Raw genomic sequence first — 25,456 nt, forward strand, 5'->3', positions numbered from 1 at the left:
TTAATTTTTAAGAATTTTTAATAAAAATAAACAAAATTGGAAAGAAAAAAAAAAACAGTTGTTTCTATAAAAATTAAAACCAAACTAAATTCTTATAAAACTAAACTTGGAAAATACTTACTTAGATCTCATCTATATCCCTACCTATATAATAAACTAATAAAAATAATAATTTTTCAAAATTATTTCTATTTTATTCTTTTTCTTTTTTAGTATACAGTCAAAAATACAATCGTTTCAATAAAAATTCAATTTTCATTGATTAGGTTCATGGATGGAGCATCAATTGGTCTAGGTAAGTAAATCCTGCCAAACTTTGGTTTTCTGGGTGGCTGAATATTTAAATTCATCCATGAACTTTTTTAATTTAACCTTGTGATACCCTCAACTTTTATTTTAACTCATCAAACACTTCAATTTATAAAAGTACATTTATTATATATTTTAATTTTGAAAATTATTTTATTGAACACTTTAACTTGCAAAATTAGATCAATTAAGCACTTATTAAAATTAAAATTTATGAAAATTATTATTTCAAAAGTTATGTTAACTACATATTAAATAAATATTTTATAATAAAAGTCAAAAATTTTAAAAATTATTGATATAATGTCGAAATGTGTGTAATATTATTAAAAAATTTATAAATTTAAATTCACGATAAATTATCAGTAAAGTTTAAAGTGTTAAGGGTTAAAGATATAAAGTTTATGGATAAATTCATATTGAGTTTTTTTTTTTTTTTTGGGTTGAACCAAATTATGTGTACCAACGCATAATAGTTCTTGGATGTGGTGCACAATTGACTACTTAGGTCATTACTTGGGCCATGAGCGATGTGACTTGTTTCAATTATTAGTTTCCTCCATGCGTATATAGCATGCCACATTTGAATATACTTTGTAAATTCAAGTCCTTCAAAAAAATTTTTATTTAACATATATCCTAATTGTGGATTCTTACACTAATAATGTTAGCTAATGGATGCAAGAGTGGTGAATTAAGAGAAATAATATTTAAATTAAATATTATAATAAAGCATCATAGCATGTTATTATATAATGATAATGATTACTAAATTACTAAAGAAGTATCAATAAAAATTATCAAATTAAGTATTCACCAACAGTAATTTATGATTAGTGAATAGCAAGATTCAAAACCAATAAATAAGATTTTAAAATATGGAAATAATTGAGTTGATCACATTTTCCAATTTCAGAAATTCCAATTTTATTCTTTTCACATTTTCCAATTTCAGAAATTCCAATTTTATTCTTCTATTTATATTCAATCAAGAAAATCAAAGATATAAATAATTGAATTTAATTATTTATTAAACATTCAAATTAATACTTAGTTATTTCCAAAAAAAAAGAAAGAAAGAAAAGATGCTATGATGTTTTATTGTTTCTAGCCCAATTCATGAAAGTAGGCCCAACTCTGATAACAGTTTATAGCCCAAATTTGTGCTGTGAACCTGTGATTGTTATTATGCGACGGGAAGATAAACGACAGGGCCGTTTGTTGAAAAACGGTTAAACAGAATCCGAAGAAGAGCAGAGTGAGAGCTCTGTCGTGCATCGATAAGCGCGAAGAGAGTAAAGAAGAAACAGTTAATCCTACACAATAAGTTTAGGCCTTCGTTTGGATACCGAGAAATCGAGGGAAACAAGTAGAAAATACATATTGTCTATATTGTGCTGTTTTGCTAACTAAACTCGGGTACAGTGCTCTTTCTAAATATTTCTTCAGTTATCTGATTAGACATTAGTCTCGGTTAAGCTTCTGACAGAGTGGAGAAAAACAAGAAAGAACAATAATTTTGGATTACATGTCTGCTTTTTGTGCTGTTAATATTCGGTATTAATTTCCAAGTAAACTTATTTCAATTGCACACCAGCTATTCGATGAAAGGCTTATGTGTATTCTTGTTGTTATGTTTCTTTCAACTTTCACTTGTGTATCCGTGAAAATTTTTATTGATTTTTTGCTGATTATGTTACCAACTACATTTTGGACTTACATGTAGAGAGCTTAACTTGTTAATGCACTAATGGCTTCGACTAAGACTCGGACAAGTAGCTTCACCCGCAATGTATTGGCTGTATCTTCGCCTCAGACCCCCGGAATCAAGTGCGGTCCCAATGGCACATTCTTTGTCTCCTCTGGAATATCTGACCTTGACAGTAATCTTCTGCATTGTTTCTTTACTTTACCTTCTTGGACTTTTTATGGATGGAATTGATGAAAAGGCAATGAAATAAGCATTTTTCCCTGTTTTGCTTTGTTTATTTCTCCTTAGTTTGCTTGCACAGGTAGTAACTATTTTTCTTGTCCCCAATTTGTAGAGATACTTGGAGGCGGGCTTCCACTGGGAAGCCTAGTTGTGGTGATGGAGGATGCAGAAGCACCTCATCACATGCTACTATTGAGGAATTTTATGTCTCAAGGACTTGTTCAGAACCAACCACTTCTTTATGCTAGTCCATCCAAAGATCCAAGAGGGTTTTTGGGTACATTGCCTAGTCCCTCCTCATCCAAAGATGACAAATTGAGAAATCATGATGCAGAACAGGCATTCCTCTTTGCCTATTCAATTTTACCTGTTGTTTTCATTTTCAGTTACATGATAGTTTAGTGCTGTGACTCAAATCTTGGCAAATTACAGGAGAAGGGATTGAGAATTGCTTGGCAGTATAAGAAGTATTTTGGTGAAAATCAGCAGAGTTTTAATGGTAAAGGTAAGACCATCCTGCCCTTCTCCATTGCACTTTTAGTTTGATAAGCTGACACTGCTTGGTTTTCGTGCATAATATGAAGGTTTAGAAAAAAATTATTCTGTGTGATACCTTGGGATGTTTCAATCGAGTGGACTAAAATAAACTTACTTCTTTCTCAGCAAGCATATTCACCAGTTACCTGTGAGCTTACTTTTAACTAGATACCTACTTTAGCTATTCTATGTGGGCCTAAATGGTTTATTCTTTCTGGTCTTCGTCTTCTTCTTTTTCTGATTTTTTGTTTCTTCTTCTTCTTCTTCTTCTTCTTCCTTTTTTTTTTTTTTTTTAAAACAATCCTTAATAGGGAACATGACCTTTTCTGGCTTGCCTGGTCCCAAGAGGATAGTAATACATGGTTTTGGACTGTTGGCACTATGGATCTTGAAAAATGAAATAGTCTATGGCCCTTTGTATTTTGATTGTATTTTCTTTTAAACATCATCTGAGTTCTATGATGGGAATGGCAGAAATCTAGACTGACATTCTATATTTTAATACAGATACTAAGCAAGAGTTCTGCAATGACTTTGACTTAAGGAAACCATTAGAAAGGCATTTTTACAGTGGGCAACGTGTGGACTGTATTAGTTTCAAAGATTCTCAAAATCTTGTTGCTCTTCATGACCATTGTACCACATTTTTATCTCAATTTCCTCGGTAAAAACAAATGCTTTCTTATGTAAATTATGTCTATTTTATTGCGAAGAGGTTATATTGTCTGTATTATGTTTGTAATGTTGCTTGATCATCTTGATTAGGAGCTTCATTTATTCTTGGTTGTTAGTTTGGCATGTACTTAATGCACAATATGAATTCAGAAAACTACTGAAAGGCTTGCAGTTGTCAGTATATATTTTCCTTTATATTGTTACCTGTTCTTTCTTTTGTTAAATGAATGTGGTCTAGGAACATCATAACAGATATGTGGTACCAAACCTAATAGAAGGCCTAGGAGCTTAAAATCTGTCAACAAATACAACTTGCGCGCGACAGATATTTTTTTAATATTCCTTTAATTTACGTTTTAGTCTTCCATCTTGGTTATAGCCCTGCAAAGAGGACATAACACTTCCCAATATATTTCTTGTTATTGAGCTTGTTTAAGATGATAGATCCCGACCTTCCTTGGTCTTTAACTTGTCTGAAGAGGCTATTTTACATGACCTGTCCATTTAGCCTGGTGTGTTATTTATTTTCTCATTGCTTTATTTGTTGGCTATCTTCTCCAGCAATGATGGCAGCATTTCATCCATTGGTCGTATTGCCATTCAGTCTTTATGTGCACCACAGTGTGAATATTCCAACATGGTATGTCGCAATCATTTTTTTTCCCCCTTTTTAATCATTTGATGCTCTTTTTTATTATGATTTCAGTTTCATGAGGTATTGCACATTTTCACTTTGTAATGTATTGTTATTGCAGGAATGGGATGTGCTTTCCTTTATTAGGTCTCTAAAATGCATGCTACAGTCTGCTAATGCAGTTGCTGTTATTACCTTCCCATCTTCCCTTCTTTCAGAACCCATCTGTAAAAGATGGCAGCACATGGCGGACATTTTACTTTCAGTCAAAGCAATCCCAGGTTTATTGATTTTCACATGTGCTGTTGCTCTGTTCACTTCGATTGTTTGTCAAACTTCTCAGCAAAATGCTTTCTGGTTTCTTGCAGATGATGATAAAGAACTGGCAAAACTCCTCACTGGTTACCAAGACATGGTTGGCTTCCTTAACATCCACAAAGTTGTGCGATTCAATACTCAGGTAATGCATTAGGGTGTTTTGCTGTAATAATATCAAATGGGGCTATGGTGCTTATTTCCATTTGCAACGCTTGGCATTTACGCATTTTCTTGCAGAGAGGTGCCTCCCTCCTGACCCACCCTTGTAGCTCAGTGAGGTGAAAAATTAAATGTGCATATTTTTAAGTTTTAACTGGATGCCAATAGCTCAAAAGTTGGCCCTCAAACAATCTGTTTCCCTTTTTAGTTTATTATTATTGTTATTTTGTTTAATGTTGGACCTTATGAGTTAAATAGAACTTATTTCATTTTGCTGTTGGAGGGATTTCACTAATCTGAAGCACCAGTCCTTTCTGCAAAACTTCTTTACCGAAGGAACTTTAATAATGGAAAAGACATGTTTATTTTTGTTCGTGATTGTTGCTTCATCTTTAGGATCTTACCAATTTCAGCTTGTTGACAGGTTCCTCTAATTCTTGAGGCAACAACATTCTCAATAAAACTGCAAAAGCGACGGTTTTTGGTTTTAGAATGTTTAAATCAAGCTCCAATTGACGGTTCAAGCGGGAGTTCATATGGCACATCTAGTAGTTGTTCTGGGTCATCCAAAACTGGCACACTTGATTTTTAATAGCATTGCCATATCATTGACAAGCTATTCACTCTATAGAAGTCAAGCAGGATCTTGTGGCCATTAATGGAAGAACTGTTATTGGTCATGGTGCCAAAATTCTTGTTAGCTGATGAGATCTTAGAGCTAGAAAGCAGTGTTAGTGTAGACACAATTAACTGTATTTTATAGAGTTTTCTGTGAGATTCATGAGTAGGCAAAATTAATATTTGCAATTTGTACCTTAATTATGATTAATGAGATTTACGCAGTGAAACTTTCTTTAACCCTCTATTGGTCTGTTTGTGAGTTCGTGGCAGAGTCGACCAGCAGGGCTAATAAAAAATCCTTGAATTTTTTAAATTGTTATTATTTGAAAATGTAACCAACAACGTGTTGGTCGGGTTAATAAGTGGCCTTCAATTTCCATGAGAATGAAAAATACAAGTTTAATTATAGGAAAATGCAATTAAAAACCATACATTGGTAATGAACAAAAATTCATATGATAAATAGAATTATATTTATAGAAAAGTGTAATTAAAAAAAATATAAAGGATAAAAAATGCACTTGGATTTTTAATTTATATCCTAATTAGTTTAAAGCAAAAATTAGGGATATTATAATAATTTTTGGAATGTCAAAGGTGGGACAAAATTGTTAATTAAAATATAATTTAGGGAGCCAAGTGCATTTTATCCAACACGCAGCCGTTTTAGGCTACCTAAGCGCTATATTCTCTCGTCCCAAGTAGCCGGAGTCAGTTTCGCTCGCTTTGTACTTGCCGCCAGTTTTTTTTGTATTCCATTTTCATGGCCACGCGATCTCTGTGGCGCACCCGCGCCAAGCTCGCGGTGGCCGCTACGGCAATTCTCAGCGGCGCCACCGCAGCCACCATCGCCACTTCCGAAGATCCTGCTATGACTCTGAAGCTTTGCACCACTGTCCCCGTCCGTCTTGCTCGCGACACCATAACTGCCGCCTCCATTGCCTTTGGTATCTCCAACACTTAAATTATCCTTTGTTTTAATTATATATATTCACTTAAAATGTAATTCTATTCATTAAATTTGCTTATGAATGTAGAATTTAGAATTTTGTAGTAGTTTATATATATATATATATATATATATATATATATATATATATATATATATATATATATATATATATATATATATATTATTTAGTATTTAGGACTTAAAAATGAGTCGTTTGTGTTATTTTTGGTGTTTTCTTAGTTCATTTCAAAATTTGCAAGGTTATTTGAACGTTTTAAGTTTTTAACCTTCTCAGTCTTTTGACATTGTTAATGTTTGTAGCATACTTCTGTGTATTGTTGTAAGATATTTCAAAAATTTATTGGAAAATTATTTTTATCTGTAGTTTCTATGATATTGTTTCATATGGAATTTCTAAATTTGCGTTTTCTTAGTGGTGTGAATATTTGTTTATTGTCACTAGATTATGAATACTCGCTGTGGGGACTACCCGAAGGAAGTGCTGAGAAATTGAAAGTCAAACATGAAGTTCACCTAAGATCAGCGCGTAAGCTTCAAGAACTATGTTTCAAAAATGGAGGAATATATATCAAGCTTGGCCAACACATTGGGCAGTTGGTATGTTTCCAATCTGCTTCCTTGAGTATTAATTAGGTTAAGTTAGTGAGAGTTCTTTCTAACTGTTTTACATGGGTATTGGGTAATTATGTTGTTAATCAAATGCTGGCTACTGCTGAAAAGTTAATATTTCTGCAGGAATATTTAGTCCCTCTAGAGTATGTCCAGACAATGAGAGAGTCAATGCTGAACAAATGTCCTGAATCTTCGTATGAACAAGTGTGTGAAGTTTTCAAGAAAGAGCTTGGAGAAACCCCAGATAAAGTATGCTTCATTTAGCTAAATTTTTCTTGGAAAGATTGCCACATTTGCATAAAATGGTGCAGTTCGTTCTGGCTGCTAGGTGCATATGTTTAGTTTAACTTGAACATTGTGTTTTTTGGTGCTTCTAGAGAGCTATTCCTCTTCATCATCATTGTGATACTGACATTTGTTTTGGGAAGAGACTGTATTTGAGTAATGAATAAAGCATTTTTATCTGCAGATTTTTAAGGAATTTGATCCTGTTCCAATAGCAAGTGCTTCCCTTGCTCAAGTTCATGTTGCTCAGACAAATGATGGCCAAAAAGTTGCTGTGAAGGTTTTTCACTTTTCACATTGAAACGGAATTAGGTTTCATATGTATTTTGGTGGAATCAAATTTTATATGAATCATGCGTGTTTAGACACAACTTTGTGTAATATTTTCTGGATATTCAGGTTCAGCACACTCACATGACAGATACTGCAGCTGTAGATCATGCCACAGTGGAATTGATTGTCAACACCCTACACCGGTTTTTCCCTTCGTTTGATTACAGGTAGCATTTTTTATTATTTCCTAAATCTCAGCCTGCTAGATTGGGATTGGGGCTGAGTTCTGTTGGGTTGGTCTAGCATTGAGGGTTCTATACTACAAGTGATTCGTATTGTCTTCTCTTCCTTATGAAGCTTGCCATTTTGTGGAGATCTGGTATTTAATAATGCAATAAAGTGCATTTATATCTTGGTTGTCTACAAGGGTGTGCATTTATTCTTTTTAAAGTCATAAATGCGTCTGTCTTATCTGTTTATGATAGGTGAAGTTTGGTCTTGAGCGGTTGGTGTTAATTGAAATTTCCTTGTTTCTGTTTGCAGATGGTTGGTTGCTGAAATGAGTGAAAGCCTACCCAAGGCAAGTAGGTCAATAACATGCATAGAATTTTAAAATAATGTTTTGTTGCCAACTTAATCCTTACAATTGATCAGTATTATATAATTTAAATAAATAAATGAGTGTCTTTAATTTAAGATTGTTACATTGTTTGAATTCTTCATGATCGAATTTTTTTTTTTTTTTTGTTTATCCTGGTTGATTATCTAACTATTTAGTCCTTTATCCAGGAAAAAGAAAGAGAGAAAGGTTAAAACTTTTGTGTGATGTTGTTTTATTGAAGATGGACTATAGATAATAATAAATGCAGATTACTCTTTTAATCATTGTACATGTTTATGTGAATTTCTTCAAATGCCTTTTTATGAAAACACAGCTCATATTTTGGTCGTCTTTACATGTGAACATCAGGAACTGAATTTCTTGATTGAGGCCAAAAATAGTGAGAAGTGTTTGGACAATTTTCGGAAGCAGTCCCCTCATATTGCAGATTATGTCTATGCACCAAAGGTTCATTGGAACCTGAGTACTTCAAAGTTGTTAACTATGGAATTTATGGATGCTGCCCAAATTGATGATGTGAAGGCGATTCAAGGACTCGGCATTCAACCTAATGAAGTTGTAAAATTAGTAAGTTAATGCCCTTGATGATATAGGTTTGTTTTATTTGTTTGATAGACAACATGGTCAGGAAATTGGCATGTCTATTGTTATTTGCTGCAAGGCTTAGAACAAAGATCATAACGCAGGTTCTTGGGAAGGATAATCTCGATATGCTTTTAGCGTTTAGACTAGCTAGGTTTGAACTTTCTTTTGGTTTGCAGTCAATAGTTTAATCATGTCCATTCATTGAATTGATTTTGGGTGAAGGAAAGAAATAAATAACTGCGAACAAGAATGACTTTTTTGGACAGTGTTTTGATGTGGGTACATCAAGGCCTTTATAAAGGCAGCTAGTTATTCCCCAGTCAAAAGATTTTGATAATTTCAACACATTTGTCACCAGATTCAACACAAATCCAAAAGATCTTGGAGCTGCAAAGTATGCCCCTGATTTCTTGAAATAACAAGTTTGCTTATAGTCACTCTCTGTTTTGCAGGTTAGTCAAGCTTTTGCTGAGATGATGTTCAAGCATGGGTTTGTACACTGTGACCCACATGCTGCTAACTTGTTGATACGCCCTTTGCCTTCGGGTAAAAGGAACATTTTAGGTGAGGGTTTCTTTGTACTTGATCACCTTTGAACATCTCTCATATAATTCCAATGATCACAGTACCCATTAGTCATTTCCTGTCCTTTTGGATGGGGTTCAGGTGTTTGGCTTTATAAATTATTATCATCTTGAAAATGTAAACACCTTAGGTCCTTTTGCAACCCTTTTCTCTTCAAAGCTTCTTTATCTGTTGATTGGTAAAGTATATAAATTATTAATGTTCTGTTGATTTCTAAATTACTTGTACTTTGGGTTTTTCCTTTTGTATAGGCAAGAGAAAACCACAACTGATTCTATTGGACCATGGGCTGTACAAAGAACTTGACTTTGCCACTAGATTTAATTATGCTGCCCTTTGGAAGGTAAATGCTTGCTTTTTTTTTTTTTTTTTTTTTATTTTTTTTTTTATGGGAAACCATTGTTTTCTTTATTTTTGCACATGCGTTTTATATTGCCAGCGACCAAATGGTAACCTTTTGACTGATGTTTGCAACAGGCATTGATATTTGCTGATGCTGATTCAATAAAGGAAAATAGTGTTAAATTGGGAGCTGGAGAGGATCTATATGCTCTCTTTGCAGGGATTCTTACCATGAGACCCTGGAACAGGGTTGTTGATCCAGCTGTTGATCATTTGGTCATACAAGGCAACGAGAGTGAACTTTCGGAACTGCAGGTAATAATCAGTCAATTGGATATTCTAATTAACAGTAGTCTTTTTGTATAAATAATTTGCTACAGAAAGGACGCCTTGGGCTTGTAATTGACAGTTTCTTACTGTGACACAATGAATGTATCTAGGTCTTACTGCTTGCATTGCAATCACTACATTTTGCAGATGTATGCATCTCAATATTTCCATGAAATCTCAGAGCTGCTAAGGAGGCTTCCACGTGTAATTCTGCTAATGCTAAAGACAAATGACTGTCTACGAACAGTAAATAATTCTCTGGTATTGTCTATTGCCTATCCTCAATGTTGCCAGTTAGTTTCTATTGACTTTCACATTATCATGAGTGGAATGTAACAGAAATAAAATAAATTCCTATTAAGGGTGCATTACGAATGGTCCAAAGAAGATAGTCTAAATCCTTTATCCTTCTTTTTTGAAGGATTTAGATTATTCTTTATGCTGTTTCATGCCAAGTTGTTTTTGCTAGTCAAATAAAACATGGGAGAGGCATCCCATTACCAGTTGATAATGCATAGCTATAAGGCCTTGAAGAACTGCATTTCTTGTTAAAACTGAGCAGCATTGCTAAAAATATCAGTAGAAGCTTAATAGCTCATACATGTGAGATAATGAGATCCTTGCTAATAGTTTCTAGACAAAGGATTAGGAATACAGAGGGAATGAAATATTTAATGACTCTGGAATCATCTTCTCACTATTTTTTGGAGGAATTAATTTTGTGTTCATGGCTTGGACAATTTTCTGTTCTTTTTAACTATCATGTTATTTGATATTATAAAATTTTAATTATTTTATTTGTTGTAATGCATGACAAACAGTTGCAGGGATCTTCTCTTGAGACATTTTTCATTATTGGAAAGGTTTCCTCTGAGGCAGTCCTCGAGGCAAAGAAGTTACAGAGGAAATCCTTCCTTAGTTGGTTAGATGTATGGATGGACGAAATCTTGTTGGAGATTCGACTGTGGGGAATGCAGATAGCAGTGTGGCTTTTACAACTCAGGAGAGCTTTGCCTGGTTTAAACTAGAAATCCCTATAAACTAATTCTTTGGACTGAGTTCCAGTTTCGTTTGCCATTTTACGATGATGCTAGGCCCTCATTCTTTGTTTCGGTTCAGATACATCGATGCGCTAGCCTCCGGGTGTTTTGGACTGGGATTGACACAATGATATTTTTTTCATTAGCGAAAGGAAATCAGATTATAAGTTGTATTTATTCCTTTTCTTACTCATATAAACGTTCTCGTATACCGAGTCCGCGAGATAATAATGTATGCCCAAAAACCCCATTATGATTATTATTATTTTGGTTTGGTGGGTGAGAATAATATTTGAAAAAACCTTTATTTTCGATGACTTGACTATGAATGAACTCATAGACTTGCCTGGTTTAGGTAAGTTTAATCCACGGAGTTGTTGAATTGTGGTATAGATTATTAACCAAAAGGCTTTTAATTTTACCTCCTTGACTCTCCTCTAATTCTATTCTTAGAGAGTTTTTATTATTTAATTTTACCTTCATTTCTAAATAAACATTTACTAAAAACAAGCGTGGTTTAGGTTTTTAATTGTGAATTTCATTAAATGAATCGAAAAATTTTGCATAATGAAATTGCTTCTAATAATTATTGTCAAAAAATAAAATCTAATAAGAGTAATCTTCATTGTTTCTACTCAAGAAAGTACTAGCAAACTGATTTTCTTCTATGGAAAATTTTTGAAATGGATAGAGATTATTAGTATTTGAATGTTGTCTTTTTTACACTACAGTATGAGCAATCTATTATGGAGCTACCGAGTCTTGGAAAGCATAATGGTGTCCCTTGGCTTGGCCCTGCCTGTAGTGTCCTAAATGCCAATTGATGGTCATTTTCATTCCTCAGCCAAGGGAAACTATTCAACTTGACTACTTCCTTCCTTACTTGGTGCTCTTCTTTGTTAATTTATGTTTTTTATAATTGCTATTTATTGCACCTTAAAGTGTTTGTCCAATCTGTGCCACAATTTGTTGGAACAGAGTCATTGTTGGCCCATACAGTAATAATAAATTTTTGTTCCGAGATTCGTGACTGCTATTCCACTTTCTAGATAGATATTCAATGAATTCAACTGTGTATCACTGTACTAAAATTTGATAGAGAGTCATGTTCAAGAAATAATCATCTTGAAGTTTTGCATTAGTGAGAGAACCCTGTAGGGTCGGTCGGTTGGTTTGGTGGGTTAATTACCGCCAAATTGTAAACAGCCTGGCACCTTCTCCTCAACAGAATTTCCTGACTACACTGAACACGTCAGGGTTAAGACTTAATTAACTTTACAAATACAACCAAGTATATAATATAATGTGTATATATGTGATTAAGTTACAAATGGACCATAAAGCAGGATCTATACGAAATTGAACCAAGGAAACATAGTCCAGTAATTTATGGTAATACCATCTGTTTTTCTCCTATTTTGTGAAATTGTTTGTTGTCATCTAAAAATTATAAAGAACAGCGCAGAACTCATGATTTTGTACCAAGTACAACTGTTTTTACATACACATTTATCTACCATGTATGGTGCAATTGCAATAAATGATATATGCGATAAAACCTCGTCAGTCAAGTCGTTATTTTGAGCTAATCTTCTTCAACCTTTCTCCGATATAAGAGGGAGATGGCTGTTGTGTAGAGAGAGAGAGAGAAAATTTGCTTTTTGAAATAGAGCAAGAAAAGAAAAGCAGTCTTCTTTTTTTATAGAGAAATAGAAATAGAGAGAGATGGTGGGACCAACAAGGCCGCAGTTTGTTCTCTTTGGATCCTCCATTGTACAGCTTAGCTTCAGCTATGGCGGTTGGGGTTCTATTCTCACCGACATCTATTCCCGCAAAGTATCTCTCTCTCTTTTTCCTTTTACTGTTTTCTTCATTCTTTATTATGTACTGAATCAGTTCAACATGGGCTTAATCTTTACTCATTGTTTCAATTAAAGGGGTTTTAATTCTTTTACTCTCTATTGGGAAAATTTGAAGAGAAGGATTAGGCTTTTTTGGGTTGTGGTTGTAATGGAGTCTTTAAGGTTTTACTTAATAACCCGCACAGAGTGTTCATTGAGTTGATTTAGACACCAATTATGTGAACTCTTTTGGATGTATTAGGCTATAGTTTATTTATTAATATTTCATTGGAAATATCTGCGGAGATGAATACTGAAACCCTCAGCGGATGGGTGGAGGAGAGAAAGGTGTTCCCTTGTATTGCAATAGTTATCTTGTAAGCTTGTATGCATTTTCTGGGCTCTTTCTATTGCAGTCTTGCTTAATCTTGTTAGCAATTAATCACAGGCAGACATTTTGTTGCGAGGGTATTATGGATGGAACTCAAGGCGTGCTGTTGAGGTCATTGATCAAATTTTTCCCAAGGTATTAATGTTCTCGGCGACAAAGATTGCATCTTTATCCAAATATTGGTGACATCTTCAATCCCATTTAGGCAATTTTGGTTTGTTTGATGTGTTTACTAAAAACATGGTACACTTAAGACTTATGGCTGCTGAGGATACATGTGGCAGCAAATATTTATATCCATATTTGAACTGTGATATGTGCAATTTTTGCATAAGCTATGTTGTGAAATAGACACACATTTTAGGTTATTTTGATCTATTTAATGAGAACATGGTGCAGTTGAGGCTTTCGTGGGAGGATACGTGTGCCTGGTTATACCCATATTTGAGCAGTGATATCTGCAATTTCCTTTGGAAATTGTTGATTTCTTAGATGCAATTATGTGGCAGCATAGTATTGATTTCTTGTTGCAGGCCAAGCTGCATCTACAATTGCTTTTCCCTGTGTGCATGCAGATATCTCTGCAAAATTTGCAGATTGTTATGTATTTGGATGTGTATGGGTCCTTGGACAGACAAGTCTTGTTTGTGTATCAAAGAAAAGAAGATCCATTTGACATTTCAAGTTAATGCTTGAAAATCAAACTTGATAAATTGCTCTCTGTACTGCCAAGAGGATTGGGCAGCATAACTGTGTTTATCTTTTTTTTGTCTTTGTTGGTGTTTTTCCTTTTGTGTATATATGTTATACGAAATAATATGGATTCATTTAAATGGTTTTCTTGTTTTAGAAAGTTTGGTGTAGTTACTGATGCTGTGGTTTGGTTTGTTCCCCATGTAGGATGCTTCTGTACAGCCAGATTTGGTGATAGTTTATTTTGGTGGTAATGACTCAATGGGCCCTCACTCATCTGGACTAGGCCCTCATGTACCACTTCCTGAGTACGTAGAGAACATGAGAAAGATTGCTTTTCATCTCAAGGTTCTTTCTTGACTCTCAAATATTACTACTACCTGGGTAAAGTTATGCTTTTCATAGCATTTATGATATATAAATATACATATATTCTGTTATGGCAACCAAGATTTGTGCCTTACTGTAGATTGCTTCTCAATAACATACATCACTGGTTGGACCATTCTTTCGCATGATCTTTTTATCCTTTTAACAAGGAAAGCAGGAAACTACTGTCAACTGAGTTCTATCTTTCACTTTTTAATTTCCACTCCAAACACATCCATAATGTTGAATGAACCCAACAAAATATTCTAATATTTTTTTTCAGGAAAGAAACTAAAACTAATGTAGAATGAAATTTGTTTTGTAACTCAGCTTTTAGAATTTCCATGCTTAATTTTGTCTCCTTTGCCATCATTGATTGCTGCTGTATGTTCAACTCTTCTTTCACTTTGTATTTTGAAAACGTTGACACATGATCTTGTAATGGCCTTTACCAAGAAGACTATTTGATATTTATTCTGACATTTATATTTGAAACACAGAGCCTTTCAAAAACGACACGCATCATTTTTCTGACCTGTCCTCCAGTCGATGAGGAGATGATTCATAAAAACACAAGGTGTTCTGATTTATATCCATGTCTTTGCTTTTAATTATTTTTTCTAATGCTAAATATAAAGTTCTTACCCATTTTTTCCCTTAAAATCAGTGGAATTTTTAGTGAGCTGGTACGAACAAATGAGTTGTGCCAAAAGTATGCAGAAGCATGTGTAAAGTTATGCCAGGAAATAGATGTGAAGGTTGTTGATCTTTTCACTGCACTTCAAAGAAGAAGCGACTGGAAAACTTCTTGCTTTACGTAAGTATTTTAGGACATGTTTTCTGTATCTTGCTTTTGCAAATATGATTAAGGTCCAAAAGTGGAATTTTATTTGTGATGAAACTATTGAATGCATTGCCATGATACATGAGGTTTTAGTCAGCTTTGCCTCGTTTATGCATAGGTGGTGTGGCATCTTTCTAACAACGGGTAATGACTGGGGTAACCATTGACTCCTTAAGCCTGTAATCCACAAAAACCAGATTATGTATTGTGATGAAACCTTGTGCTTGAACATGTTTGGGTACAATGGTATTATGTTATTTTAGTAGTTTGAATGAGTTTTAGCTACATCCTTGATTTCTGTAATTAGATTTACACTGATGGTTGAGAGGCAGTAATGGATGTTCAAGTTAAGTGTACTCTAAACTTGTCGTGAGCTGCTCGAGGTTTGCCTCAAAAAAAGGTTGCTTGAGCTCGGTTTGTTAAGCTTATCTAATTGAGCTTGAGCTGCTTATGAAGCTCATTAATAAATTAGTGGAGCTCAAGGTCAGGTTTGAGCCTGTGAAGGGTGCAATTTTTTTCTCTTAAAACTATAAATTCTACATAAAGGCTCAAGCTTGGTTTTTCAAGTTGTGGTATAAATTTATCGAGCTAAGCTTGAGCTTTGCAGAACATGGCTTGTTTACAGCCCTACTTCTCCACATAAATGATTATCTTCTTTCTCCAAATGCGACAATGACAAGCCATAAAAGTGATATTTAGTACGTAGTATTATTCTTAAGCTGAATTTGCATTTCTATGTGGAGAGTTCAAATTTTACAGTTTTCTTTTTTTTTCCTTTTCCTTTGTTTTTTTCAGGGATGGAGTTCATATATCCGCTGAAGGTAGCAAAATAGTTGTGGAGGAGATACTGAAGTTGCTTAAGGAAGCTGACTGGACTCCATCCCTACACTGGAAGTCCATGCCAAGTGAATTTCCAGAGGACTCACCGTATTATCTTGTGGCTGCTGATGGAAAAACAACACTGAACCCCACTGAGTGGACAATCCACAGGGAAATTCTTTGGGATTAGGTTCCTGCAGCTTCTTTATTTATCTCCATTTTCCTTTTGGTTTTACAAAAATTGAACAGCAGAACTAGGAGAAAGAGGGTGTGATGGTGAGGATGACACAGAAAAAATGAATTTAAAAATGTTTATTTCAGTTCAATCTTCTTGTAAAACGTTTATGAATCCAAATATTTATTTTCAATGCTATTGTTTCTTCATAGCAACACTAGTGGAGAGAGTGACTCTTAATTCCTGGAAGGGATTTAATTATATTTGGAATATTTTACCATGAAATTTAATTTTATTTGTAAATGGAATCTTTAATAAAATTTAGTTATCTCCAAATCTTGTATTTGGTATTTTATGTAGCAAATATTAAACTCTTTTGTAAATTGTATCATTATTAGTTAACTATATGGATACATTAGTACCTATTGAATTATAAATTTAATGAAAATGGATAAAATATAGTAATATTAAGGTCACGGTTTCTTTTCACCATGTGAAAAGACTAATCGGATTATACCTCTTTGTTGAAACAATGTATCTGCTAAAATAATGAGAGTTTCAGCAGAAACAAATTTAAAAGATTAAAAAATATGAGAGGAAGAAGATATATTTTACTTCAATGTAATTGAGAATTTATACAAGTTGAATAAACAGATTCTCCTCAAATAATGGAATCCAAATAACACAAAATAATAAACTGAGATTCTAAGGCTGGAAATTAGGAACTCCAGCAGTGTTATTGAAAACTAATAAAACAGAAAAATATTTGATGAAACAGAATGCCAGCACTTCAACACTCCTCCATGGCATTTTGATGACAAACACCAATATTTTTCCTCAGAGCTTCAAATCTTTCTTTTGGTAAGGATTTTGTGAAAATGTCAGATGAGCAGGTAACAAGTAACACTTCATTAGACTGTTGAACTTCTCTAATAAAATGAAACTTAATCTTGATGTGTTTGGTTCGCCCATGAAAAACAGGATTCTTTGCCATCGAAACAGCAGAGATATTATCACACATAATTCTGGTTGCTTCAGAATTAAATCTTTTTGTTTCATCTCCAACAAACTTTTCTGATTGAAATGCCCAAACCTTTTGTGCCACAAGTCTGATTTACTAAAGGTGGTGCCAGTAAATGCATGCTCATCAGTTTCCTCCCAATTGATAAAGAAACTCCTATTTTTCATTGTTACAGAGAACATTTTTTTCTCCTGCAGGATTAAAAACTGTGCACTTCCGCTTTCTAAATTCAAAAGCATAATCTTTTTCCAGCATCTGTCCAATACTCAAGAGATTTTGGCTGATTTTAGGTATATATAAAACATCAGAAATTGTTTTTATACCTAATTGAGTTTGGATAGTAACTGAACCACTGCCTTCAACTTTAATATATTGGCCGTTACCCACCTTAACTTTAGATTTATAAGTTTCATCAAGAGTGCTGAATACAGAATCATCTTTGCACATTTGATGAGTGCACCCACTATCAATAAGCCACAAATCACTTGCACCATCAATAGAAAAACAAGAAGCAACAGCAGCTTGCTCTTCATGTACCTTCGGTTCATCGTTGGAAAGACAGAAAGCCATAAAAGCTTGCTCCTCCTGCACATCTACATCATCCGCCACTTGTGCTTGTTGGGTTTGAACATCCTTTTTTGATTTGCAGACCTTGGCAACATGTCCAAGTTGTTTGCATTTGCCACATACTGCATCTGGTCTCCACCAACAGAATTTTTCAAGATGAGTAGTTTTTTTACAATGAGAACAAGGTTGATATTTTTCCTGTTTGGACCCTTCTTTATTGCCTTTGTTCTTTTGGTTAGAACTCTTCTTGCTTTTTTCAGAATGCTGTTTATGCATAGAAAATGCCCCTTCTATGGTGTTGTCTTGCCTTAAAAGTCTTCGCTGCTCCTGTGCTTGAAGAGCACTCATCAATTCAGCCAATGAAATGTTATTAAGATCCTTGGACTCTTCTAGAGAAGAGATTTTTGACTCAAACCTCTCAGGAAGGGTCACAAGTACCTTTTCGACAATTCGACTGTCGGGGAAATCTTCACCAAGTAGCCTAATATTGTTGACAATTAAACAAATTCTATCAGTATACTTGGCAAGAGTTTCTTCTTCTTGCATGGTTAAGGCCTCGAAACTCCTCTTTAAATTCAACACTTGCATTTGTTTTGTTCTATCACTGCCTTGATATTCTTGTTTCAGTCTATCCCAAGCTTCTTTTACAGTTTTACAAGCCATAATTCTGTAAAAAACAGCTTCACCAACAGAATTTTGGATAAGTGTTTTCGCCTTCGATCGCTTGGCTTTTTCATCTGAATTGTGCTTAATTTGGGTTAGAGTTGGATCTCTGGGTAAAGGAGGAATTGGTTTGTCTTCAGTAACGATTTCCCAAAGATCAAAGGCTTCCAAATAGCATTGCATCTTTACTGACCAAATTTGGTAGTTTTCACCTGTGAAAATTTCAGGAGGGTTGATAGAAAGGTTACTGGAGGACATATTTTTGTGTGGCTGGTTTTGGTTTTAAAAGGTTGAGAGAAGAGGGATTGAGAGACGGTTTAAAAAATTGGTTTAAAAGGTTTAAATGTTTAAAAGGCAGGTCTCGAAAGACCATGTGGCTCTGATACCACTGTTGAAACAATGTATCTGCTAAAATAATGAGAGTTTCAGCAGAAACAAATTTAAAAGATTAAAAAATATGAGAGGAAGAAGATATATTTTACTTCGATGTAATTGATAATTTATACAAGTTGAATAAACAGATTCTCCTCAAATAATGGAATCCAAATAACACAAAATAATAAACTGAGATTCTAAGACTGGAAATTAGGAACTCCAGCAGTGTTATTGAAAACTAATAAAACAGAAAAATATTTGATGAAACAGAATGCCAGCACTTCAACACTCTTTTCATAATGTGAAAAGACCGCTCATTATACCTGATTATCTGTTAACGTTAATTTTTAATTCAAAATAAAATCATATAAATGATTTGGAAATTAGCAAATATAATCTATCTTAACCGTGAGTATAAGTTGAAATTAACTGGAAAATCAACTTGAATCAATAGGTTCCATTTTATTTTAGGTTTAAAATTCCTCAGAGTAACAAAATCAATTTGATTATAGTTTAGTTTAGGAATTTGTTCGGTAAAATTAACTATTTTGATAATTTTTAGTTATTTTGACATAAGTGTTTAATTAATTTTTTCTTTTTTTATAAATCGCTAAAAACTAAAATTTAATTTTTAACGCTACCTTAACCTCTTAAAGAAACACCGTAAATGCAGTCTTGATAATTCTGCTGATCGGTTTGATTTTGGTTTCCTGTTCTCCTCGCTTCGGTTTGAAAAACCGTACTGACCGTTGCCCACATATAAGAATTTCAGCAACTTGAAGTGGGATTAGTTTCAATTTTTTAACTTTGAGGTGGAGTATGTCTGATTTCACTTCTGGTACGGTGTCGTTGATAACAATATGAATTCGGTCATTTTTGAGCTTTTCATTTTTCCCTCCCATTTTTTCTTCTCATCCAAAAAGAAATGTTCCCCTTAATTAGTAAATTTTCCTTCTCTGATAACTAGAGCTCACAAAATCACTACATAACCAAAGGCAGCAAAAATGCAGGTAAATTCTCTATTTTTCTTTTTTTGTTTTCCAAGAAATATTTTTTATACTTAGAATAACTGTGTATGAGGTGCTTGAAGCTGAAGTTCTTTAATTTTCTTTAAAAAATTGATGTTTGGTTCTGTAATTGAAGATTAGCAAACAATAGTGCTTAGCGAATCAGCTGCTTGTCAAATTGCCTCAGTTATCAAAAACTCAATTGGTACAAGTCTGATAAAAGAAAGCAGCAAGAATGGGAAATTACTATGAAGTTGATGATATTCTTGATCTTTCTTTTTAATAAATCCAATTTCCCAATTGATCAATTATTAAAGAACGGTAGGAGGAGGTATATGCATTTTAGCATACTTTTCTTCTTTTGACAATTAATGCATCTTGTAACTATGGGGTGTGTTGCGTGGAGATTGGAGTTTAGTTGGTTTTGTTTGTTTTCTGGCATCTGTTGTATATATATGTATTGACATCATTTATACTTTTCAGGTTATATGTTAATTTGATGAATCGAGGTTAGATGTATGACCCTTGTCAACTAATTTTCTTTTATGACTTTTTTACCATTATTTTGTTGGTAATCAATTTCTTTTAGGAGTTCCATGGAGAAATAAATTTTGTGGTGATGGATTTCCTTTACAATCATCTTATGCTTAGAAGTATTTTGAGTACTTATGTAGTGTTCAAGATCTATTTTCAATGTTTTTTTATCTTATAAATGTTTATTTTCCCCTCAATATCAGAATGAGGCTGGAAATCCAGGACGATGCTGCTTGTGTGGATCTCAAATCTCATTCTTCATGTTTTTATGAATTTGGGTGCAAGTTAGCACCTCTGTAAGTATCTTTGCCTTCTTATGATGTGTACTTGATGTCCCTTCCACTGGGCTATTTTCTGCCTTTTTTCCTTTTATAATTTAGTTCATGCCAGCATGCAAAAGGAACTTGCTTTATAACTGTCATTTTGTGGTGCTTTCTTGATTTGGAATAAAGTTTTACAAACAAACAATTCCTTGTCCATTTATCTGGCCTTTGGGGCTTGGACATATGAATTATTAGGAAAGACATACTACTTTTCCCTGTTACATTTGAGACATTGCTTAATGTTTTAGGTATTCTAGCATCTAAAATTACCTATCTTTTTGAATTACTCAAAGTGCAACCAAAGGGCAAAACGGATCCTAGCAAGTTTGCATTTTAAGGCTTGGGGATAAATCAAATTCCCTTAGTTGGGGTTCTTACGAAGGACAAAAACTGAAAAAAGAAAAATCATCAAATAACATGAGAAAATGAAGAATTTCACCTAATAACTCATGTTCTTATTGTAGGTTTGAGAAATTATATTCCTTGGCTTTCACTCTCTTGTTCTTGAATCAAGTGTAATATTTAGGTTCAAAGGCATCAAGAACATTTTGACTAATGTTGCACATAGGAGATTTCTTTCCTTCTCTTTTACTTTGTTTTCAAGTTAATGGTGGAATAGGAGGTTTCTTCCTGAGTTTAGATCCAACTTACCCACTTCTGAATAAGATAGGTTTATCTGTTAGACACACAGATACAAGCTGTACTGATATATCAGAGTTAACTCAATACAAGCTGTACTGATATATCTGTTAGGCTGGTACATTTTGGCATCTGGCATGTCCAAATTTTTATATGATATAGTTCCTGATTTTATCAAGTGAGGTGGTGCATAGTTGTGATAAAGCATTGAGTTGCCTCTTGAGTTCGGTATAAAGGACTCTTGTATAGAGCACACAGCGCACTGCAGCCTCCAAATTCTGAACACTTTTGACGGTTGAAGAGACCAACTGTGAGATTCACCTACTTGTTTAAGCATGTATCTTCTGTTTTTCACGTGTTACACTTGAGTAGTAACATTCGGATCATATGGCTATGCATATTATAGTGTATGAGGCACCTCAGTCCTCCCTGGCAGCCTTTAAGAAACGGCAGATGGATGGTCCATGGTTTCAGAGTGCTTCAATTCTTGGGAGGAAGAAAGAACCATCTGAATGGGTGAAATTTTTAAGCCAATGATACTCTTAATTCTTATGATGATGCTGCAATTGCAGTTTCTGGCCTTGCCTTAAGATGATACAAGGTGTTTGTACATACATATTTGAAACAAATCTAATTCAGTCATTCACCAATTGGTGGTTAGAAGCTTTCATTTTTCTCAGCTTTTCCCCCCTAATAATTATTTTTCAACTAAAACAATAGAAAAGGAAAAGGAAATTGCTCAAAACGTATTGCTGGTAGTCTGAGAGGGCAGTGCAAGTGTTGATTCAAATATATGGTTGCAAGCAACCATGAAAACATCTGCATACTACTGTGTATTTGAGTTTTAGTAAATATTGGTCTTCCTTTTGATGCTTTGGGAATATCCTAAAAGAAAAGGCAAAAACAGAATTTTATGGTCCCTCAATGTCTTTATTAGCCAATGGACCGATGCGTTCAACAAAAATGGACATGACCAATTTTAGGCAAGATCTGCTATAGGATGATGTCATGAGAACTAGCAAGAAACTTCATCCTTGAGTTTGAACATTATAAAAATGGTTTTCTTCATAGAATTCTTGATTTTAGTAATCTTCTTTATGTTTCTCTTTGAGTCAGGTTGATTGCAGGGAATGGCTAAGAACAAGATCTCCATCAATACGCATTAACAGAAGATGGGCAGGAAATGCTGATGGATTCCAGCAGACAACAAACCAGCATCACAAAATGTGATAAGATGCTGATGAATGATCGGATGGAGTTGCTTGTAGTCAGTGGTGCTAACTTGTTGAAAACAAAAGTTACCAATAATGGAAGTCAAGGACCAGTCAATCTTCTCTTTATTCTAGCTCTTTCTTTTCCTTTTCTTTCTTTCCTTTTTGGTTTTCTTTTGAGTTATTGATCTAGAAGAGGAAGTATAAAGGGTTTTTTTTTTCTTTATTTATGAGAGACTACTAAATGAGTTAGAATAACGTTATGGACTATATAACAGAAGATAGTCTTTTTCTTAAATAATTTCACCAAATTGGTAATAATTTTTACGGAGGAAAGTATCTGAACTTGATGTCTCATAATGAATTGGAAGAACACTGTGGATTACACGGTTCCCTTCTTTGAATTTCATTTACCAAATTGGTGATAATTTTTACGATGAAGGAGACGTGAATCCTATACCTTTTATTTTTTAGTACATCATACATTTTTTATTTGTAAAAATTAAGAGATTTATATTTTAGTAGCTTTTGATTGGTAGCTTTTTCACTTTTGTTTTGAATCAAATACTTTAAATTAAGATTGTATTTTGATTATATTGCTGAACATATTAATTAATATCTTTATTTTTAAAATATTATTTATAATAATCCTTTAGTTTTATCCCTATTAGACCAATTAAAATAGTGAATTAATATTCATTCTATCAATTAACGAGAGGACAAAAAAATTAATAGAATCATAAGTTAGAAACCTCATACTTTATTTTTTGAAAATATGAGTTATTAATTTGACTATAATTTAGTAATTAATTTATTTCTAATCCTATTATAAAAGATATTTTTGCTATTTATTCTAAAAAATCAAAATGAGCTTTTGCACCTTTCTTTTTCCTTTTTCTTTTCTCTTTTTGCATTAAGGAAAAACTTTCCAATATGTGATTCTTACCTTCACTTCACTGACCATAGTTAGGCACCTGGCACTAGCAGAAAACTAGAGAAGAGTAACTGAATCTTGGATTCCGTTTCTGTAGCACGTGATATTTGTGTTTGGCTTTGGAAGATATTTGCTCTTAAATATCTCATAGACACAAAAGAAAGAACATGTACTTTTTGGTGTCGTGGCAAAATCTGATTACTTTTTAGATCTTTCTTCCAATCCTAGCATAGCATAAGATATTTTCCCACTTCTCCCTCCCACTCGCACATATTAGCGCGTGGCTTTACAATAAGTCAACATTTGCATGTTTAACCTTTTTCTTAACCCTTTGACTTTAACGCTTATTTTGAGAAAGAAATTAGAGATAAATAGGTGGATAAGTAAAACAATTTTAGAAATTAATTTTCCTTCTTTATTTGAATATAATAATAAATAAGGAAAAATTATGAGAAAGTTAGTATTTTCTAACTATATATTTGTGATTTCATTTGCCAATTCTCAAAAAAAAAAAAAAAATTCATATTTAAATTATGAAAATACAATTTCTTTTCTTTTCACCTAATTTAGATAACATTTGATTCTAGGTATACATAATTTATTTAATATCCAAAAATTTCATTCTCACAATTTTTTCTTTTTTATTCTTAAATAAAAAAAATTAAATTTATTTTTTCACCTTTTTCCCTTCCTAATATATACTTCAATTAGGAACAAACTAATAAAAGATAAAAAAAAAGGTTATTACACTTCCTCCATAGGCGAGTAGACTATCATAGAAGAAAGCTATAATCCACAGAGCACAGCCTATAAATCGCACCGCTGCATCCTCCTCTCTAGCTCAAAACAAAGCAAAAACAATTCCGCACATCTAGTAATGTCGGATCAAAAGCCACTTTTAATCACCACATGATTTCACGCAGTTCTCTCGCCGCCGCTGAATCGAGCATGAACACCTCCAATCCCACCGCCACCAAGCGCCGCCACAAACATCGCAACGACGATGATGATGAAGGAGACCCTGAGGTCTGGTCAACTTTCAACTCCACTTTCCGGGAAGTCCAGTCGGTTTTGGACAGGAACAGAAATTTGATTCAACAAGTAAACGAGAATCACCAATCGAGAATTCCCGACAACATGGCCAAAAACGTAGCTTTGATTCAAGAACTTAATGGTAATATTTCCAAGGTTGTCAATCTTTATTCTGATTTGTCTTCCAATTTTTCTACTACTTACCAGCAGCGTAGCGGCAGCGGTTCCGGTTCCGGCAATAGTAACAGTAGCGGCAGGTCTTAATTTCAGAATTTGGATGGGTGCTGAATTTATTATTATTATAATTATTATAATGCTTGTATGTTGGAATAAACCATATAAAAAGAAATTAATAAAGATGATTATGTGTTTATGAAAAGGGTGATTTGCAGAAGCACTAATCATCCATTTGAAATTGAATCAAATGAGGTACTTCTAGTTTTTTCTCTTCTTTTCTTTGCCTCATGTGATGGAATTTTATTTGAATATTTGATTTTTTTTAAAAAATTAATGTTTGAGTTTGAAAATGCTACCTTTCATTTAAACGAACTTGAACTCACTTAAAGATTTGATTTTTTTATTCTGATTAGGTGAAGTTAAGGTATTGGTTTTGCCTTTTGGATTGGTGATTAAAAGGGTCAATTTGATTATAAGTGAATTAGGAAAGTTAAGTATAGAAAATGGAAAAATGTTGTAGTAGATTAGGATATGCAGGGATTGACACAGAAACTTTAGGAGACTGTGGTAAGTGTTTGAAGCTTATCAGAATTCAAAAATGTCTTTCAGTGTTTATTTTCAGAAAAATGTGTGACAGTTAAAAGTAAGGAAATGACAAATTTCATCAGTTCAGAGACAGACTAACAGTTAGGCAGATCCTGCAAGTTTTTTTGGTGGACCTATAACTTCAATAAAAATATCAAAAATTGAGCTTCTAATGTTCTAATCTGCAATTGTAATTTTTTAAACTGTCACTTTCTCTTTGCTTTCTTGTTTTATTCATTTGAGGAAATTTTTGGCACTAATGTTAGATAAAATTGACATGATAGGGACATAAAGTCCTAGTACTGAGATTCAGATGTTTTGCAATTTTGGACAATGAGTGAGCAATTCTCCTTTTCTTTTGAAAAGGAAATTAATGTATAAAAACCTTTGTTCTATTGTTTCTTCAATGATTATACAAGCCAA

The 25,456-nt window shown here is 33.6% G+C and overlaps 5 protein-coding genes and 1 long non-coding RNA gene across 9 annotated transcripts; 5 read left to right on the plus strand and 1 right to left on the minus strand.

Annotated features, from left to right (window-relative positions):
* Positions 1-1,505: 1,505 nt before the first annotated feature.
* On the plus strand, positions 1,506-5,423 carry ELO1 (Paxneb protein-like protein). Its single transcript, XM_089722230.1, has 9 exons — positions 1,506-1,728; positions 2,036-2,192; positions 2,355-2,581; positions 2,675-2,747; positions 3,287-3,443; positions 4,016-4,094; positions 4,210-4,369; positions 4,457-4,548; positions 4,990-5,423. The coding sequence occupies exons 2-9, from the start codon at positions 2,060-2,062 to the stop codon at positions 5,155-5,157; spliced, it is 1,089 nt and encodes a 362-aa protein (XP_089578356.1). The 5' UTR covers positions 1,506-1,728; positions 2,036-2,059; the 3' UTR covers positions 5,158-5,423.
* Positions 5,424-5,881: 458 nt separating this feature from the next.
* Positions 5,882-11,202, plus strand: ATH9 (ABC2 homolog 9). Of its 2 annotated transcripts, none has more exons than XR_002285771.3 (12): positions 5,882-6,133; positions 6,602-6,756; positions 6,895-7,020; positions 7,241-7,336; positions 7,456-7,556; positions 7,873-7,909; positions 8,300-8,518; positions 8,989-9,100; positions 9,373-9,464; positions 9,599-9,778; positions 9,904-10,054; positions 10,615-10,754. XR_002285771.3 is itself a non-coding variant. In XM_020684145.3 (12 exons), the coding sequence occupies exons 1-12, from the start codon at positions 5,950-5,952 to the stop codon at positions 10,819-10,821; spliced, it is 1,623 nt and encodes a 540-aa protein (XP_020539804.1). In that variant the 5' UTR covers positions 5,886-5,949; the 3' UTR covers positions 10,822-11,202. The 2 variants fall into 2 exon arrangements, 1 of the variants encoding a protein (XP_020539804.1); XM_020684145.3 differs by having other exon boundaries at positions 5,886-6,133; positions 9,941-10,054; positions 10,615-11,202.
* A 969-nt stretch (positions 11,203-12,171) lies between these two features.
* On the plus strand, positions 12,172-16,180 carry LOC105646301 (SGNH hydrolase-type esterase superfamily protein). Of its 3 annotated transcripts, none has more exons than XM_020684846.3 (6): positions 12,172-12,225; positions 13,123-13,200; positions 13,966-14,106; positions 14,628-14,704; positions 14,795-14,944; positions 15,767-16,180. In XM_020684846.3, the coding sequence occupies exons 1-6, from the start codon at positions 12,223-12,225 to the stop codon at positions 15,978-15,980; spliced, it is 663 nt and encodes a 220-aa protein (XP_020540505.1). In that variant the 5' UTR covers positions 12,172-12,222; the 3' UTR covers positions 15,981-16,180. The 3 variants fall into 3 exon arrangements, with proteins under 3 accessions (XP_020540505.1, XP_012087519.1, XP_012087523.1); XM_012232129.4 differs by lacking the exon at positions 12,172-12,225 and adding an exon at positions 12,426-12,669; XM_012232133.4 differs by lacking the exon at positions 12,172-12,225 and adding an exon at positions 12,847-13,022.
* Positions 16,181-17,142: 962 nt separating this feature from the next.
* LOC149495909 (uncharacterized) lies at positions 17,143-18,399 on the minus strand. The gene has a single exon (XM_089723276.1). The coding sequence runs from the start codon at positions 18,397-18,399 to the stop codon at positions 17,143-17,145; it is 1,257 nt and encodes a 418-aa protein (XP_089579402.1).
* An 887-nt stretch (positions 18,400-19,286) lies between these two features.
* LOC105648867 (uncharacterized) lies at positions 19,287-22,434 on the plus strand. The gene is made up of 3 exons (XR_016321155.1): positions 19,287-19,601; positions 20,336-20,428; positions 22,211-22,434. It is a non-coding gene; the product is annotated as an uncharacterized LOC105648867 (long non-coding RNA).
* Positions 22,435-24,024: 1,590 nt separating this feature from the next.
* ELF4 (EARLY FLOWERING-like protein (DUF1313)) lies at positions 24,025-24,722 on the plus strand. The gene has a single exon (XM_012232123.4). It carries the CDS (start codon positions 24,149-24,151, stop codon positions 24,533-24,535), a length of 387 nt encoding a protein of 128 aa, XP_012087513.1. The 5' UTR covers positions 24,025-24,148; the 3' UTR covers positions 24,536-24,722.
* Positions 24,723-25,456: the final 734 nt, after the last annotated feature.

Source organism: Jatropha curcas, chromosome 6 (assembly GCF_041381405.1).
Source record: "Jatropha curcas cultivar XTBG-Jc1 chromosome 6, XTBG_Jcur_1.0, whole genome shotgun sequence".
Taxonomy (NCBI): Eukaryota; Viridiplantae; Streptophyta; class Magnoliopsida; order Malpighiales; family Euphorbiaceae; genus Jatropha; species Jatropha curcas.